We start from the raw sequence: 19,782 nt of genomic DNA on the forward strand, positions 1-19,782 counted from the left end.
TTAAAAAGATCACTGTTTAAAACTTTAGTAGGTTTTGTTTTTATATTTAAAATAGCTTTATAAATTTGTTGTTAAAAAATGTATGTATTAAAATGTATGTAGAGATTTTCACATTTTTTTATCTAGTCTTTTTACCAATCAAAGAATCCAGAAGAAAAAAAACGCATTACAGTTTCCACAAAAAACACAAGTATTCAACACTGACACTAACATGTTTCTTGAGCTCAAAGGCCTGTCATATTCACAAATTTTGTGAAATATACATATAGACTTTTTTGAACATTTTGATTGATTTTATTATTGTGCATTAATAATATTATAATACAATTTAGCATAAAAATATGTCCATATGATTTGCTCTAAAGTTGTCAATAGTAAAATAAATAGAATACAATAGAACAGAATAAAAGCAATGAATAAAAATCAACATTATGTTGATTATTGTTAAATAATGTATAATATAATATAATATAATATAATATAATATAATATAATATAATATAATATAATATAATATAATATAATATAATATAATATAATATAATATAATATAATAAAATATAATTCATTTTCTTTTTGGCTTAGTCTCTTTATTAATCTGGAGATGCCACAGTGGAATGAACTGCCAACTTTTCCAGCACATGTTTTACGCAGCTAATGCCCTTCCAGCTGCAACCCATCACTGGGAAACACACATACACTCTCATTCACACACATACACTACGGCCAATTTTAGCTTACCCAATTCACTTGTAGCGCATGTCTTTGGACTGTGGAGGAAACCGGAGCACCCGCAGGAAACCCACAGGAGAACATGCAAACTCCACACAGAAATGCCAACTTACTCAGCCGGGATTCAAACCAGCGACCTTCTTGCTGTGAGGCGACAGTGCTAACCACTGCGCCACATCACCTCCAATATAATATATTATAATATAATATAATATAATATAATATAATATAATATTGGGTGGAGCAGTAGGTAGTCCTGTCACCTCACAGCAAGAATGTCGCTGGTTCGAGCCTCGGCTAGGTCAGTTGGCATTTCTGTGTGGAGTTTGCATGTTCTCTCCGCGTTTACGTGGGTTTCCTCTGGGTGCTCCAGTTTCCCCCTCAGAGTCCAAAGACATGCGGTACAGGTGAATTGGCAAAGCAAAACTGTCTGTAGTGTGTGAATAAGAGTGTATGGGTGTTTCCCAGTCATGGGTTGCAGCTGGAAGAGCATCCGCTGCATAAAACATGTGCTGGATAAGTTGGCGGTTCATTCCGCTGTGGCGACACCGGATTAATAAAGGGACTAAGCCGAAAATAAAATGAATGAATGAATGAATAATATAATATACCATAATATAAGCAAAAAAATGTAAATCAACGAACTAAAATAACCCATAAAGTCAAATATTCTAGATGTTGATAAATATTTGTGCAACTGTTCAACTATCAGATTGCACAGTGCAGATCCTTTAACACAAACATGCAAATTCAATTGTTTCCCAGCATAAGTAGAGGGAAAAAAGTTTTGTGAAACTCCCTGCGACGTTCGAAAAACAGACGTTAGTGTTATTGCGGTCAACAGTCTTCCTTTTCTGAGAAGACTAGCAGTACCAGGATTCTGTTAGAGGCATCAACGACAACGACCCAACCGACTCTAACCACAATTTCCTACAAATTAACTCCAAAAATTTCACTTAGGATGTGTTTCATAACTGATCACAATGTTATATATGTGTGACTCCGTCAAAGCCGATGAAAGCACGGAAGATGTGACTTTAGTGATGTTTCCTAACAGCTGAGCTTAGGGTTATTTAGATGACATGAGGTCCACTCAGATCTATAGTGATTGGACACACACACACACACACACACACACACACACACACACACACAAATGTTCTAACACTGACTTAAACCTATGAACACCAGCATAAGGAAGTTGTCGTACAGACATTTCCTCATGATAAGCACAAATTCCTGCCGGCCTGTTAACATAAAAACACATGCAGAGGAGCCCATATGGTAAAAAAAAATAAATAAATAAATAAATAAATAAATATATATATATATATATATATATATATATATATATATATATATATATATATATATATATATATATATATATATAAAAACAAACATATAAATATATATACAGTTAAAGTCAAAATTATTAGCCCCCCTGTTTATTTTTTTCCCTAATGTCTGTTTACGGAGAGAAGATTTTTTTCAACACATTGCTAAACATAATAGTTCTAATAACTGATTTATTTTATCTTTGTCATGATGACAGTAAATCAAATTTGACTAGATGTTTTTCAAGACTCTTCTATACAGCTTAAAGTGACATTTAAAGGCTTAACTAGGTTAATTAGGGTAACTAGGCAGGTTAGGGTAATTAGGCAAGTTATTGTATAATGATGGTTTGTTATGTAGACTATTGAAAAAAAATATTAGCTTAAAGGGGCTAATAATTTTGACCTTAAAATGTTTTTAAAAAAATTTAAAACTGCTTTTATTCTAGCCGAAATAAAAACAAATAAGACTTTCTTCAGAAGAAAAAATATTATCAGACATACTGTGAAAATGTCCTTCCTTGAAAAAGAAATTCAAAGCGGAGCTAATAATTCTGACTTCAACTGTATATATACAGTTAAAGTCAGAATTATTAGCCCCCCCCCCCCCCCCCCCACTCAATTTAAAGCACCAATAAAATAAAATAAATAAATAAATAAAATAAAAAATAATTCATGAAATTAAATGAAATCATGCATAAAATAAAATAATCTATAACTAAAATAAAATAATCCATAAAAAATTAAATAATCCATAAATTAATTTAAAAAAATTATGAAATAATCCATCAAAAAGAATAAAATTAAATAATATATTACATACAATAAAATAAAAAATAATAAAATTAAATAAAACAAAATACAATAAAAGAAAATATATCATAAAATGAAATAAAATAATCCATAAAGTAAAATTGTATTAAATCATCCATAAAATTAAATAAAATCATCCATAAATAAAATAATCCATAAAATTAAATAAAATGAAATAAAATAATCCATAAAATTAAATAATCCATTAAATGAAATAAAATAATCCATAAAATAAAATAAAATAATCTGACCCAGCCGAGGCTCGAACCAGCGACATTCTTGCTGTGAGGCGACAGCACTACCTACTGCGCTGCCATAAAATAAAATTATCTATAATAAAACAAAATAGCAAGCTTCACTATTACAAAGTGAAGTTTATTTCTAAACTAATTTCGAGAGGATCACGTGCTTATAACTGCTTGAAGCCAGCCCTGCATTATTCAATTTATGATTCACCAATCAGACGATTCCTAAGGCACTATAAATACCCAAAGTTCCATATGACAGCCATCTTCATTTTAAAGAATTCCCCTTTCCACCCCTACTCCTCTTCTTTTCCTAGATGGGTGGCACGGTGGCCCAGTGGTTAGCACAGAACATCACTGGTTCTAGTCCTTACTAAGCCAGCTGACATTTCTGTGCAGAGTTTACACGTTCTCCCCATGCTCATGTGGGTTTCCCCCAGGTTCACCTCCCACCGTCCAAAAACATGCAACTTAAGTTAATTTACTAATCCAAATCGCCACCATAGACATGATCCTAGTAAGTAGTTATCTCTTTTTTTAAAATAAATTTTTAGGGGTTTTTCACCCCTTTAATTAGAAAGGACAGTAGAGGTTGGAGACAGGAAAGTATTGGGAGCAGAGAGAGGGAAACGGTTGGCAAAGGACAACGAGCTGGGAATTGAACTCGGGTCGCCGTGAGCACCATGGTGCTATATGTCGACACACTTAACCACTAGGCTATTTGCGTCAACAAGTAGTTATCTCTTCAGAGCAATCACTATCTGTTCATTAGTTACTACAGCAGAGGAGTTCTCGAGATCTACATGAGCTCAAACTCCCCTCTTGCCTTGCAAACGGGAGGGCTCAAGGATCTTATGAGCTCAGGTCTCTCTCCCGGGACAGCATGCCTAACAAGCTTTATAATCAATCATCAGCTAAGTGTGAACTCTTGAAGCATATTTAGCATTTATTTTTGTATTTAAGACAGATTTTATTTTCATATGGCAACACAGATACTATGATTAGACTGGGTTTAAATGTCTCTACAAAAAGTGCACGCTAGGACACGTAGTCTATCTCACGTTCCCCTAAAGTTGTGGGAAACACTGATAATGCATTGTTATTGCAAACTCACTGAGCTCATCTGAAATCTCTACCTTCAGCACTGACCCGGACACGAGGCCGCTATCATTAGTCTTGCCGCTGGAACAGACATCGTCAACAGGACACTCGTGAGTCAAAATAAGCTGAGTGGATTTCCTCTGACTGATCAAAGCGGAGAGGCTGCCATTGATCCGTCATTTGTTTCATAACTAATGTCAGTTAAAGCCCTCGTCATGATTAAAAAGATTCGAGCCCTACAGCCTATAATCATGAGACATGCAGTCTTTGGATTCTTAGCATGGCAAACAGCTCTTAAGCCAAGAAAAGGTATATGCTAGAACAAGTCAGCTAAATACATAATCACATAAGCATTAGACCTACAGTACATAATAAAGTGCATGTTGATGTACTGTTCATGCTGACTCAGATGCCCATGCGAGACAGGACAATCATGAGTGTGGTTATTTTTCTGTAATTTTATTTCAATGTCGTTATTGCATAATTAGAACAGTTTATTCATTAAAATTTTAATCAATGAAACAATAATAATAATTCCTTACATTTATATAGTGCTTTTCTAGACACTCCAAGCACTGTACACATTGGGGAGGATCTCCTCATCCACCTGGATGACATGATGGCAGCTTTATTGCGCTAGACCGCACACCAGCTGATTGGTGGAGAGGAGACAGAGTGATGAAGCCAATTAAGATATGGGGATGGTTAAGAGGCCATGATGGAAAGAGGCCATAGGGCAAATTTGGCCAGAATGCCAGGGTTAAACCCCAACTCTTTTTTTCTTAGGACATCCTGGTATTTTTAACGACCAAAGAGAGGCGGGACCTCAATTTAACATTTAATCAGAAAGACGGCGCTCACTGAGCAGTATAGAGTCCCCGTCACTATACTGGGGTGTTAGGACCCACACAGACTGTAGGTTGTACGCCCCCAGCTGGCCTCACTAACACCACTTCCAGCAGCAACCTAGCTTTCCCATGTGGTCTCCCATTTAGGTACTGACCTGGCTCAGCCCTGCTTAGCTTCAGTGGGCGACCATGTGAGAGTTTCAGAGAGCTAACTGCCGGCATGGCAAAATATGCCATTGATTTACATTTGTAGTACTAAAACGTATCAGTTCTTATACTAACAATCTATTTATATTGTTATGTATTGTTTTAGTCTGTTGTAGTTGTGTATTATATCTAGACACATTATTTTACTGCTTTATTATATGCAATTATTTTAAAAAATGGAGTAGTCATTGCTTTGTTCTTGTTATTTTATGCAGAAAAGTTCAAGATGTCCTCACTGCAGCCTGTAACCACGATGACGTACTGGACCAGGTCCACTACATAGTGGACATTGTACCGCCCACTAAGGTAATGCCCATGCTACTGTAACTGTTGGTTTAGGGTAGGGGTATGTGTAGGCGATCGTCTATTACGTAGTGAACCTGATCCAGTACATCATCACGCTGCGCGCTACAGTCTCGAAAAGTCCAATAGACGTAAAAATTAGTAAAACATTTTAAGTGCCTGTGTGACATATTTATTTATTTATTTGTGCAATTCAAGAGTTCACACTTAGCTGATGATTGATTATAAATTGCGTTTGGCATGCGGTCCCTGGAGAGAGCCCTGAGCTCATAAGATCCTCAAGCCTGGGGCTCCCTTCCATTTAAAGGGCAAGAGGGGAGTTTGAGCTCAGGTAGATATCGAGAACTCCCCATCTTATTAATAGTTGAAAGCGGTTAGGGATTGCAGATTAAGAGCTCATCAATGTGTCAATTTGGTTTGGTCAATTTACCTACGTCGCATGTCTTTGGGAGGAAAGACTGTGGAAGGAAACTGGAAAACCAGGGGGAAAAAACATGCAAACTCTGCATAGAAACGTCTACTGGCCAAGTGGGATTGAACCAGTGACATTCTTGACAAAGACAAAAACAAAGATGACTAAGGTAAGAAACTCTGAGCATTTGAGTTAGGATTCATCTGATTGGCGAATCCTGTGTTGCTAATGCAGGACCAGCTGTGGTCAATCATAAGCATGCGATCCTCTCAAAATTAGTTCATAAATATACATCACTTCTTAATTACGTTCATTATTCATTATTAAACTGTATTACAATATATTTATTTTACTTTATATATTTATTTTCACCGCACATACTCATCGCAAAATATGCAGGTAAAAAATGTATGATTTTCAAATATGGTCCAGCAGCTTTAGAGGTAAAGTCTAGTTTCTCTCAGTGCTTCCTTTAAATAAATGACAGAAATCGGGGAATCTCAAGTTCAAACTAAATTAATAAAGCATTAAGATGTTTACATCTTTGTACATATTTTCACAGTAAACCAATAAAAAAAGAAAAGCCACGAAATTTGCTGCAAATTTTGCAAAACTTGTCACAAAATCAAACATTTTTGTCGCAATTTTTGTTTTTTTTTCCACAAAATCCTGAAGAGGCTGAATAATATCTAAAAAAGCGGCTACTGGTAAATGTAAAAATAAAGTTGTAATAAAGTTGTAAGTATCAGTATTGTTAGATTTCAGGATATCTATAAGCTAAGATTAGCATCTAGAAGATATAAATCAAACATAAACATGTAAAGCTTGCCGTTTTCTCACTTCCACCTAATATGAATAACGGTTTTATTCACGTCACCTCATACTTCAGTTTCTGATCAAATTCTCTGACCAATTAAATACTCTCTAGTATCTGACATGCCCCGCCCCTCAAGACACTTCACATTTGATGTGCTCCTAGAGAAACTGAATATTAAGAAAACAGTGGGTGTGGCTTGTTTTTTCTACTGCAAGCTGATTAGATGTAGTAAAGTAGGCATTTCATTCAGACAGATCGGGAAAAGCATTTCGGGAGTGTGATAAGTATGATAGCCACGCCCTCAGAAAGACGTAATCCGAGAACTTAATTAAAAACAAACAGGAAGTGCATTTTAAAATTTTAATTTTAGATTACAAATAAGGACAGCCTATTTATTTTTTGTTAATGACATGCACAGATGAATTATTCACCACAAAACTAGCAAGGTGAGCTAGCAAAATCATATAGTTAGTTTTGTTTTCATGTGTACTTTAAAGGCACTTACCTGGCAGACAGGAGCACTCGTAGCTGGTCTCCCCCTTCTGTACGCAGGTGCCCCCGTGGAAGCATGGCGAGGGGTTACAGGGCTGATACAGACTCTCGCAGTGTTTCCCAGTGTACTCGGCGGGACAGTTGCAGTGATACGTGCCCACTCCGTTCTCACACACGCCACCGTTCTTACACGGAGAGGGAATCTGCGCGCACTCGTTGACATCTTGTTTGCAGGTCTGGCCTGAGAAGTACGGTGTACAGTGGCAGAGGAAGTCCGAATCAAAGGGGCTACACTGACCACCATTGGCACAAGGATTTGAGGCACAGGGATCAGCTTGCTGGCAGGTTTTACCTGGCGATGAAGAGCATTGTAAAGTCAGAACACGCTTTTAGATGTTAGCGCAGACTTTTCCAAATTCTTCAAATTGAAGCATTTTCCAGGTGCATTTTCCAACCTTTTCTAGCACTTTACATCTGTGGAATATTATATACAAATACTGACTTCATTATATCAGATGCTAACCGTTAGATATTGGAAAGAACTGACATTGCGATCTTTTGTTTTCAACCCAGGCTCATTCTGAAAACTTGGCGCTTTATACATTTCTGGAGAGCGCCAAAAATGTCCCAGGAGCTATGTTTTTTTTGCAGTGTTTGTTTTCGAGTGCCATTTGCACCTGCTGTTCTCGCGTAAATCTACCAGAGGCCGCTGTCCACTGACTGACTGACTTACCAACAACTCCTCTTTGCGTCTCAAGTCTGCTGACATATGCGGCGAGCCACTGGACAAACTGGTAACAGCTGCAAAGCCATCCACACTGGCGTCATACCACCCCGTAGCTTTCATTTTAAAAACGAAATGCAGCCATGCAGACTTCTGGCTACATAATTCGCGATCTACGTTTTCAGAATGAGCCTATGTTGGTTCCTGAGCTCCACCGAAACTGTCGAGGTACAGATAAACGATAATCGAATGTAAAATAACATGGTATAGTCTTCACTGTATGAATAATTAAACAATTATTCCTTGTTAAAGTGACAAATTTGCAATTTATTGTGTTTAAATGGTTTAAATTCACTTGAAATTGTTGGCATCCTACAATGTGACTATTGCAGATTCGCACTTTGCGATACCTTATATAGGGCCAGACGGAATCTGCGGAGAATTTTGCTAAAAATCTGTGGATTTCTGCGGAAATATTTTGGGAATATGATAACTAAAACCTTAATATGTGAAATAAAAAATAATATCTTTTTAACTTTTAATTAATGTTTAAAATGCAAATCCAATTCACTTTATTTGGTATGCAAAGCAAGTATCTCATATAATATACATCTACTACAAGATGGAAAATATTACTGTACAAACTGCATTGTACATAAATCAGATGAACATTTTCCTATTAATCAATAATATTACTGTAATTAATTTAAAAACTGAATAAATATAGATTTACACACATTTACTCAAGTAAATAAACAGAATTAATGATGGGTTAAAAATCTGTGGAATTCTGCGGAAAATCTGCGGAATTCTGCGCGCAGATTCCGTGTGGGCCTACTTATGGCATGTTTACCCAAAGCCCAACATTGAATTACTATGATTTAATTTCTTAAATGTCTAAAATATCTAAAATATGTTACCTTTCTTCTTAATTTTACATTTATTTTAATTTGTTTAAAAAAGACAGGCAGCTCATGCTACAACATGTTATTCATTTTATGCGAAAGCAACGAGATTGATTTTATTTGATTGAAATAGTTTATTAGCATTACCTATTTAGTGAAATAAATTATGTAAAAAAAACTATAAAACTATTTTCAAGCATTTTTACAAAAATCTAAAATTGGAAAACAGTAGATTAAAAATAGGGCTTAACAATATATAGTTTGAGCATCTATATCACAATGTGTGTATCTGCAATAGACACATCGCAGGTGTCTGCGGCCTAATCTAATCCTGCTGTTACAATCATCAGCGATCCAGCGTTTGCAAATCGTTGGAGAACAACACACATGTCACCACATGAACTACAACTACCAGGATGCTTTGCACTAAACAACTCCCGCTACAGCTGACAATAATCCGGACACTCATTCACACACACAGCCCAGAGGTGTTTGTGTGCTGTGTTTATAGTCCAAGTAATCATAGAACACGAGTTTCAGCTTTGTGTGTGAGTGAGTGTCCGGATTACTGTCAACTGTAGCGGGAGTAGATTTGCGCAAAACATCCTGGTAGTTCATGTGCTGGCATATGTGTAGTTCTTCAGTGATCTGCAATATAAGAAATTAAAAGATAAAAATATTATTAAATATGAATATTAATATATTAATTAATATTTGTAAAATTATTTATACAAAGATGATCATGTTATTTTACGCTTGACTGTTCAATTTCTGTACTTGAATACTGTTAGAATCCCCATGAAGCACTTTTTATTTATTTATTTTTGCTTGTAATTTATTATAATTTATGCAGATCCACTTTATAGAAAAAGATTTAATCATCCCAGTTGATTTAAATTCATGAAATCTTTCCAAATAGACATTATATCCATATCGCAATATATATCGCAGTAAAAAAAAATATCGCAACATCAGATTTTTCAAATATTGTAAATAATAATCATAATAAGTGTTTTCAAGGATGTTAATACTAGATCGTGGGCTTACCTGACCAGCCTGGTGGGCATTTACACCTGTAGTTGTGGATGCTGGTGAGTTCGCACGTGCCTCCGTTTCGGCAAGGGGCACCAAGGCACACGTTGTTGGTGGGAGTGAGGCACAGTCGGTCCGTGTAGCCCAGGCTGCAGTTGCAGACAAAGTCCACCTTGTTGGCAGAAGTGATCAAACGGCACACGCCACCATTTCTGCATGGGGATTGGAGGCAAGGGTTGCGGAACTGGCACGCTGGGCCGGCGTACAGATCCAGACACCTGAGGAGAGGAAATAAGTCACGATAATTCATTAAGCTTGATTTAAGCTAGATGATATTTCAATGAAAGGAGTAGGAAAACTCCAGAATTTTCTGGATCATAGCATGAGTTCTTCAAAACAAACCACCACAGATACATCATCTTGCGCACTTTTTAACACATTCAAATGTGTCTTTTTTTTTTATCAATTCGACAAATATTCAAAGTTAGATTTATTTTTGACAGCCCTAGTTTGTTTTGAATGTGTCTTTTATTTTATATATTTGACAAATATTCAAAAATATTTTTTTTGACAGCCCTAGTTTATACTGAATGTGTCTTTTATTTAAATAAATTCGATAAATATTCCAAAAAAAATTGACAGCCCTAGTTTGTACTGAATGTGTCGCTTATTTAAATAAATTCGATGAATCTTCAAAATTAATTTTTTGAAAGCCTTAGTTTGTACTGAATGTGTTTTTTATAATAAAAACCACCACAGTTACATCATCATCTTGCGCACCTTTTAACACATTCAAATGTGTCTTTTTTTATAGATTCGCCAAATATTCAAAGTTAGATTTATTTTTGACAGCCCTAGTTTGTTCTGAATGTGTCTTTTTTTTACATATAAATTTGACAAATATTCAAAAATATTTTTTCTGACAGCCCTAGGTTGTACTGAACGTGTCTTTTATTTAAATAAATTCGGTGAATAATCAAAATGATTTTTTTTTGGCAGCCCTAGGTCGTCCTGAATGCAGAATTGTTTTATAAATTTGACGAATATTCATAATGCGTTTTTTTTGACAGCCCTAGTTTGTTCTAAATGTGTCTTTTATTTTATAAATTCGACGAATATTCAAAATTTAATTTTTGAGAGCCCTAGTTTGTTCTGAATGTGTTTTTTATAATAAAAAATTAGACTAATATTCAAAATAATTTTTTTTGACAAACCTAGTTTGTACTGAATGTGTCTTTTATTTAAATAAATTCAATAAATATTCAAAATTCAAATGTTTTGTTTGCCCTAGCCCTAGATTGGCCATAATGTGAAAAGAATTATTGACTTATAAAAAAAATGTAGTAATTGTAATTGACATCTGGTTGTATAAAGAAATGTGTTTTCTCAATGCTTGACATTCTCTCAAAGTTTTGGGATTCTGCTTCACAAGTCTAATCCTGTTTCAGATGGATTTATGAAAGTCAGCGATCCATCAGCGGCTCCTGGGAGCAAATCCGAGCGCCTCAGCTTTTCTGAATGAATCTGAATTCATTCACTCCAAAGACAAGGCAGAGTCTATACAAGGGTCTTTGAACCCAGGGCTAACATTATCAGGACTTCAAAGCGCTCTTCCTCCACCTCAATGCCTGCTATTCTTCTACAGTAAAGAGTCTCTGCAGCATCAATCGGGACCCGGGGAATACAGAGATGGCACGACGAAAAAACTTTTGTAAAAGACCTGTGCAGACTTCATAACAGGTTTTTTCTGGGTCGGCTTGAAAAGTAATCTTTTGCCGATTTTACTCAGAGACACAAAAAGGGGCCCTCCATCGACATGACTATGCTGAAATAACCTTTTGCGAAACGCTAAAGCCACCTAGAGCCTCTGGAATATCGAAAGCATGTTTTTGGCCCCGGGGGGCAGTCGGAATATCTCAATACATTCCCAGTTCACTGCTCTCTGATCCAAACAGGGGCCCCCCTCGGTGGGGTGGCTGTTTTTACTGTGTCTCTCCCGGGATTAGGATGGCCAATAAGTTCAAGCAAGAAAAGAAAACACAGGGGACTGAGAACCAGGCACGACATAACCATTAAGTGCGTCGGTGGGAACCGCACTGCTGCCCACAATGCTACCTTTCCTCTCATTGTCCCATAGCCACTTTTCTAGGGGGGGTTGTTTAGGTTTTGCACAGTACAAACATCGTATGCTTTACCAGCACAACAACAAACTCCTTTTGTAAGAGTTATGTAAGTGTTATAAATCTCCATCGTAAAAGGGATTTTTTGCTGTGATGGCTTGGTGGAGCTGCTCTACAGTGGATCGGCCTTCAATAGTGACATTTGTATTAAAGTGAATTGAACTTTAACTGTGATGTTTGTATTAAAGATTAGATCAGATCAGATTCAACTTTATTGTCATTACACGTACAAGTACAAGGAAACGAAATGCAGTTAAGGTCTAACCAGGAGTGCAATAGCAACATGTGCAGGATACAGGTATAAACTTCAACAGGGACGTTTATATTCAGCGGTGTAAAGTGACAAATTACAAATACTCAAATTACAGTAATTGAGTAGTTTTTCTCAGAAATTTTAACTTACTAAGTATAAATGTGTACTTTTACCTTCCCTTGAGTACATTTTCAGTGCAGTATCGGTACTTTTACTCTGCTACTTTCCTTCAACCTGCAGTCGCTACTTTATTATTTCCTGTCAATGGGGATTATATAAATCAGTCCTGCGATTCATGACCAATCAAATCGCATCATAATGTACTACCTCATGACATGGGCGATTTATAATTGCAGCAAACTGTTTGGTCATGGAGGTGGCCATGGAGGAGTAGAGAACATGAGACTGATTCCTGTGACGCTCCAGGCACAGATGAGGTTCAGCTTTCAGCCTCCACCGCTGAGACTGCAGCTCTGCACAAGACGTCTGTCTGGTTTCTCTCAAGTTTTTTTTCTTCACTTTCCCCAATTAGTGAAGTTTTTTTTTCTCTCTCCGCTGTCGCCTCTAGCTTGCATGGTTTGGGATCGGTAGAGCTGCGCATCGTTGGATTTGCTCTTCAGTGTTTGGACTCTCAGTAGTGATTATTAAACCACACTGAACTGAGCTAAACTGAACTGAACTTAAACACTACAAACTGAACTACACTGTTCCAATTTACTATGACCTTTCATGTGAAGCTGCTGGACATCATCTACATTGTAACAGCGCTATACAAATAAAGGTAAATTGAATTGAATTGAATTTGGAAGACGGATGTTTACTGTATGATGACCAAAATGGCCTTAAACACCAAGCAGGCACAAGACGTCAACATGAAGTCAGATTGACGTAGTACTCCAATGTCGTGGGGATGTTACATTTTGTTTGGAATAGAAAATTGAGTTAATGTCAGAACCCAAAATCAGGCTGATATCATTGTCCAACAGCAAACCTAAAATCAACTCGGTCCTTAAAGGTCGGTATCCTGCACAGTTTAGCTCCAAATCTAGTCAAACACACCTGCTAACAGGTTTCTAGTGATCGTGTGGACACTGATTAGCATGTTTAGGTGTTTTTGATTAGTGTTGGAGCTAAACTATGCAGGACACCGGCCCTCCAGGATCAAGTTTGCCCACCACTGTGTTACAGCTTGATGTTGTGTGGACGTTACCACATTGACACCTATCAGACGTTGGATTTTGGTTGCCATACCTGACGAATAAATGTCAGTATTTGACGTCAATATGACGTTGGTTTAAGATGTTGGCTCGAAACTGGATTTTGGTTAGTTTCTAATGCAACCTAAAATCAACCAAATATCAACGTCATTTGACGTCGTTATTGGACATCAAAATAACATTGTCCTTAGTTGCTGGCTATTGAATTTTGGTCACCTGATGTCACAACCTAAATCTAACCAAATATTAATGTCTGATATGACGTTGTGTGCTGGCTGGGCAATAACTAAATGCACTACAGAATGTTACGTTTACACACATCCACAAATTACATGTAAACGCATCAGATTTTTACAGCGTAATACTCACTACTCACTACTCTTGAGTACTTTTAAAAGGGCTTCTTTTTACTAATACTTTGAGTAATATTTACAACAGATACTTTTACTCTACTTGAACCAGGCTTGGGCGGTAATAAAGTAATATGGTATACCGCGGGATCTAAAAACAGCAACGGTGTCAGTTTTAATACCATTATACAGTCATAAAAAACAATGTACTTAAATAGGATCCAAGTATTAAATAATAAATGTGTGTGTGAATGAGAGAGAGAGAGTGTGATGCTGTGCGTCGCTTGGTGCTGTCTATGTGTGTGTGTGTGTGTGTGTGTGTGTGTGTGTGTGTGTGTGAATGAGAGGGAACATCCCACGCAGATCTCTAATAGGAGCAAGACAAACAGGTAACCACGAACCTAAGGTCGCATATACGGTATTCAGTTTCTGAATGGTTTAGGCACAAGCCAACAGTTTGGTGACACTGTCTGAGCCTTACATCATAATTTTTTTTATTATGCATGGTAATACCGTATAGATACCGAGGTAAAATAGGGAGGAGGTTTGACAGTATCAAAATTTGGATACCGCCCAAGCCTAACTTGCACTACATTTTTAGGCAAGTAAAGGTACTTTTACTTAAGTATGATTTTTCAGTACTCTTTCCACCACTGGCTATATTAAACTGAACTTCAACAGTGATGTTCGTATTAAACTGAACTGAATTAAGGGTGACACGGTGGCCCAGTAGGTAGTGCTGGTTCAAACCTCGGCTGGGTCAGTTGGCATTTCTGTGTGGAGTTTGCATGTTCTCCCCGTATTTGCGTGAGATTCCTTCAGGTGCTCCTGTTTCCCCCACAAGTCCAAAGACATGTGGTATTGGTGAAATGGGCAAGCTAAATTGTAAAAAGTGTACGTGTGTATATATATGTTTTTTTATATTTTGGGTCAGGCATAAATCAAAAAAAATGTTCATCCAATTAAATATTGTCAGGTCGATAATTCCCAATATTCTGATAAGTAGCCCAAACTGTCTGTCAACAAATGTAGATTTGTACATCTGTGCACCCGTTCAAGCAGATCTGCACCATGCGTTCATGTGCGCACGAGACAGTCACGGTAAAAACAAATGCTGAATCAAAACTTTTAACAATCTTGAATTAATATTGAAGTTACTTTTGCACGCTGGAGGAAGGATGACACCATGGTTGAAGTATTTCCCTTAGACAGGTAATGTTGTGTTTTAAAAGTATTTTAGTCATGCAAAGCTGATGTAGATTGTGTTGTTTTATGAATGGGTTATATACACAGAAGTGTTGTTCAGCCCCTGAAACCTTCCGGCAAAAGCTTGATGTGACTATTTTCAATTTCAAAAGGGACCTTTTACAGCATCGATAATGTAGATTTATATTTAGTTTAACAATAAAACATCAGTAAATAGCGCTATTCTGCCTAGCCTGCTTTACTGAGGTGAAGTTGGTTTTATATTCACATTGGTTCATTTTTTAACAGTGACAACCCAGAGAAATCCCTATATTGTTTACCGCTACTCTGAATATTCTGTCTGAAATATCATGTAAGTATGGCTTAGTAATAAGTGTAATTCCTGCACGCCGCCGGCCAACCGCTAAGCATACAGTAGTTGCTTTAGGACAAAACACATGAGAAAGTGAGACAAGTTGTGAATGACGATGTGACAAAGAATGACAAAGTGATGACAAGTTTTGCTAGCTACACAACTGAAAACGTGCTAGATATAATAGTTTTTTGTTCAGATTTGTAGTGTTACAAAGTATTATAAAGTTTTCTAACTGGCGAATGACATGATCTAATGGGTCTTTGTCATCTTTAATGTGCGCGTTTGTGATTTCAGCAGGTATGACTTTGGACGGCAGGTTGCAAAGATATTATACTAACCGGTTAGCATTGTGGTAGATCACCTACTGCACCTTTAAACTGAACTAAAATTCAACAGTGACTAGGGATGCTCAAAATAACAGATTAACCGTTAACCGAAAGGGTGCGTTTTTAACTCATTAATGGTATCAGTTTAATGATTAAAAAATATTATTTAATATATTTTTAAAGTTTGGCTGCATAAGAAGCCGATCACAGCGGATAAGCTTTTTGCGTTGAGAGACGCATCTTTTGAATGGTTTACTATTGGCTGCAAGTGTTTTGCACACTGCTTATGCACCCTGCGCACCTCGCGTTTTTGCATATCAAGAGTTCCCACTTAGATATGCTTGGCGTTTATAGCAGGTTTGGCATGCTGTCCCGGGAGAGAACCCTGAGCTCAGAGATATTTGAGGCCAGGGCTCCAGCCCGGTCAAATAAGCATATCTGGAAATCCGAGATCAGGTAGGTCTCGAGAGCTCCCCCTTGGAATAGGGAGGAAAAAGAGGAGATGGGGTGGAAGGGGGGATTCTTCCGAAACGAAGATAGAACAGTAGGGAGAAAACGATCCATTTATTGTAAACTAGGATCGCTCTGATTGGATTGTTACTGATTACAGATGAGCAGCCAGTCGTGCTCAATCATATCACATGCTCATCTCGAAATTAGTTTATGAAACTTCACTTCTGCGCAGTCGTAGTTCTGCATGCTGTTGTTCTCATGTTAAAATAAATCAGCATTTTAAAATGCAATATTTAATGTGTCACACAAAATAGACAAGTCAATTTTTTTTTATTTAATAATATTTTAATTTTAATTTGACCAGTTAATCGTTAATTTTCGCTTAATGAGCGGTAGTTGTCGTTTGGCAAAATTAATCGAAATGAGCATCCCTAACAGTGACATTTGTATAAAACAATATGCTGAATACTAGTATCTTGAAAAATATCCAGTCAAATATTATGCTCAGTCATCATGGGATAAATAAAATAAATAATTTATTAAAAATGAGTTATTAAAACTATTATGCTTATAAATGTGTTGGAAAAAATCTTCCGTAAACAGAAATTGGGGAAAAAAGAAGGGCTAATAATATATTGTTTATGGTGTAGTTTATCGAATTCTTGCACCAAAACAATGACAATATGACTGCTTCCACAAGAACTGAGATCTGATGCACAGAAATGAGTGCGACTGAGCCCAGACAACACATCGCTGTGTGTAGTTATGAGCTGGAATAATGCAGCGAGGGCCAGTGTGGAGCAGGTGCGCATGCTAATGAGGGAGCGGCAGCTGCTGGTCACAGCGCACCCGACTCTCTGCTCATAAAACCCCCCTCCCCACACACACACACACACACTTTCCCAAAGAGAAGAAGAAGAAGAGGGCCGAGGCAGCAGGCAGTTGAATGGTTTGCCCACCACAGAGCGGAGCAGACAGACTCCATGAGAAGCCCCATTGTTTCCTGCCGCCATTCAGAGCGGGGCTGACCGCAGTCTGGGTGCCTCTAACCCTTCTGAGTGTGCATTCAGCTGTTAAACCTCCTCTTCTTTCCCCATCCCTCCCTCCGTCACCCTCTCTCTATCCTCTCCCGTTTTAATCTTGCAGTTCTCCACTTCCTTCCTACTTGGCTGGGCTGGAGATGTAGTCGCACTCCTACACGTATGATGTCTGTCACAGTTTCCCGCCTTTTCCTCCCTTCTTTAGCCGATCCCGTGATATCTGGATGATGAGGTCATTGGTGAATCCACACTCCCTGAGTCCCTTCGCTCTTTCCAAAAGTTTTCTTATTTTGTAATTCATTCATTTTCCTTCGGCTGATTATTAGGGGTCGCCACAGTGGAATGAACCGCCAACTAATCCAACATATGTTTTACTCAGCGGATGCCCTTCCAGGCGTAACCGGGTACTGGGAAACACCCCTACAGTCTCACATTCACACACACACACACACACACACTCATGCACTATGGCCAATTTAGTTCATCCAATTCAGCACATGTCTTTGGACTGTGGAAACTGGAGCACCCAGCCGGGACTCAAACCAGTGACCTTCTTGATGTGAGGCGAAAATGCTAACCACTGAGACACCATGCCGCCCTAGTTTGTAATAAAATTTATATATTACACCATATTTTTTGGTGTATTTAAACAAACCAGTCTTATTAAAATGTTATATCCATTAAAATAAAAGTTTGGTCACCTATGAGCTTTAGGAATAGACCGATAATACACTTTAATCCAAATACAAACTACAAAATTTCAACTAAAGTTTATGTTTTTTATGATTCTCTTGATTTCTCCAGTTTATTAACCTTTTGTTCCATATTAATTTGGGTGTTGTAACTTTTGGACTGTGGTCTTAAGGTTTTTCTGTTAGATTAGTTCCAGTTTTGGCTTTGGTACTGACTAATCTACTGTATATGCACAAATATACTATAGTAAAGCATCATATAGAAAATATATTAAATTAAAAGAGAGATCTGTGTTGTGAGGGGTGTATATATAAGCTATTTATTTACTGTACCTTACTGTACAAATGTGTTAAAGTTCAGCTTATGCTCACTGAGGCTGCATTCAGCAGAAGTAAATATAGTAAATATAAAATAGCAAATACTATAATAGTAAATATAGTATAGTAAATATTTTCATTCATTCATTCATTCATTTTCCCTTATTTATCAGAGGTCGCCACAGAACTGCCAACTATTCTGGCATATGTTTTACATAGTGGATGCCCTTTCAGCCACAACCTAGTACTAGGAAACACCCATACGCTCTCACATTCACACACAGACTCATACACTATGGCCAATTTAGTTCATCCAATTCACCAAAAGTGCATGTCTTTGGACTGTGGGGGAAGCCGGAGCACCAGGAGGAAGCCCACGCAAACATGGGGAGAACATGCAAACTCCACTCAGAAATGCCAATTGGTCCAGCCGGGACTCGAACCAGAGACTGTCGTGTGTGAGGCGACAGTGCTAACCACCGAGTCACTGTGCCGCCTAGGTAAATATTTTACTATTGTAAAATATATTTGAACAATTTAAAATACCTTGTCTGTTTAAATATACATTTTAATATATACATTGAAATATACATAAAATGTCCTTTTTTTATCATTTAAATAATTTAGAAATAAGAAAATAAAGTTATTAAAATCATTTAGTAAAATTAGAAAGTCACTTTTGATCAATTTAAGACTTTAATGAATTAATAAATGGAAAGATGAATGAATGAATGAAGGAATGAATGAATGAATGTAAAAATTAAAATTTAAGTAAATAAAATTGTGCATTTTAATTTTCTCAGAGTAAATAATAGACAATATTACTTTCATTTATCCAACAACTTGTTAACTTAATTTAACCTAGTTTAGTCTTTAGTTCAATACTAGATCCTTGCAAAATAAGTTGTACTGTCATCATGGCAAATACAAAAGAAGTTACTTAATGGAAATTAGTTACTTTAGTTACTATAATGTTTAAAAACAAACTTATCTCTATTAAACAACACTTGGGAAATTATATAAGGATTTCAGATAATGGGCTTTATATTAAAGATCTAAGCTCGCATTAAGGGCAAATCCACTTTAGCTATTTTAAGGATGGAAAAATACGGTCTGCGGCCCAGCGGGTGTGGTTTGAGCATAATGTGCATTAAACCAATCAGAGCCTCATCTACCATTCCCTTCACTAGCGAGAAAACAGTTAAACAGAGCATCTGCAGCGCAAGGATAAAGAACAAGCCTCCTCTATTCGGCCTCTTTACTTTCTCTTTCTCTTTACTTTTACTCTTTACTACTTTCGTGGACAAAGAAACGGTGGAAACTAACTCCACATTCATTAGCCTACATATTTAATTTCATTTAAGCACAAAGATTTGTTTCAAAACTATTATAAAAAAGAAAAAATAATAATAATAATAATGAAG

At 36.9% G+C, this 19,782-nt stretch overlaps 1 protein-coding gene across 1 annotated transcript in view; it reads right to left on the minus strand.

The window, feature by feature from the left end:
• notch1b (notch receptor 1b) overlaps positions 1-19,782 on the minus strand; it is a 122,932-nt gene that overhangs the window by 76,100 nt on the left and 27,050 nt on the right. The window contains 2 exon segments of the mRNA XM_056458743.1: positions 7,321-7,659; positions 9,984-10,246. Coding sequence (XP_056314718.1) covers positions 7,321-7,659; positions 9,984-10,246 — 602 coding nt within the window.

Source organism: Danio aesculapii, chromosome 5 (genome assembly GCF_903798145.1).
Source record: "Danio aesculapii chromosome 5, fDanAes4.1, whole genome shotgun sequence".
NCBI classification, from domain to species: Eukaryota; Metazoa; Chordata; class Actinopteri; order Cypriniformes; family Danionidae; genus Danio; species Danio aesculapii.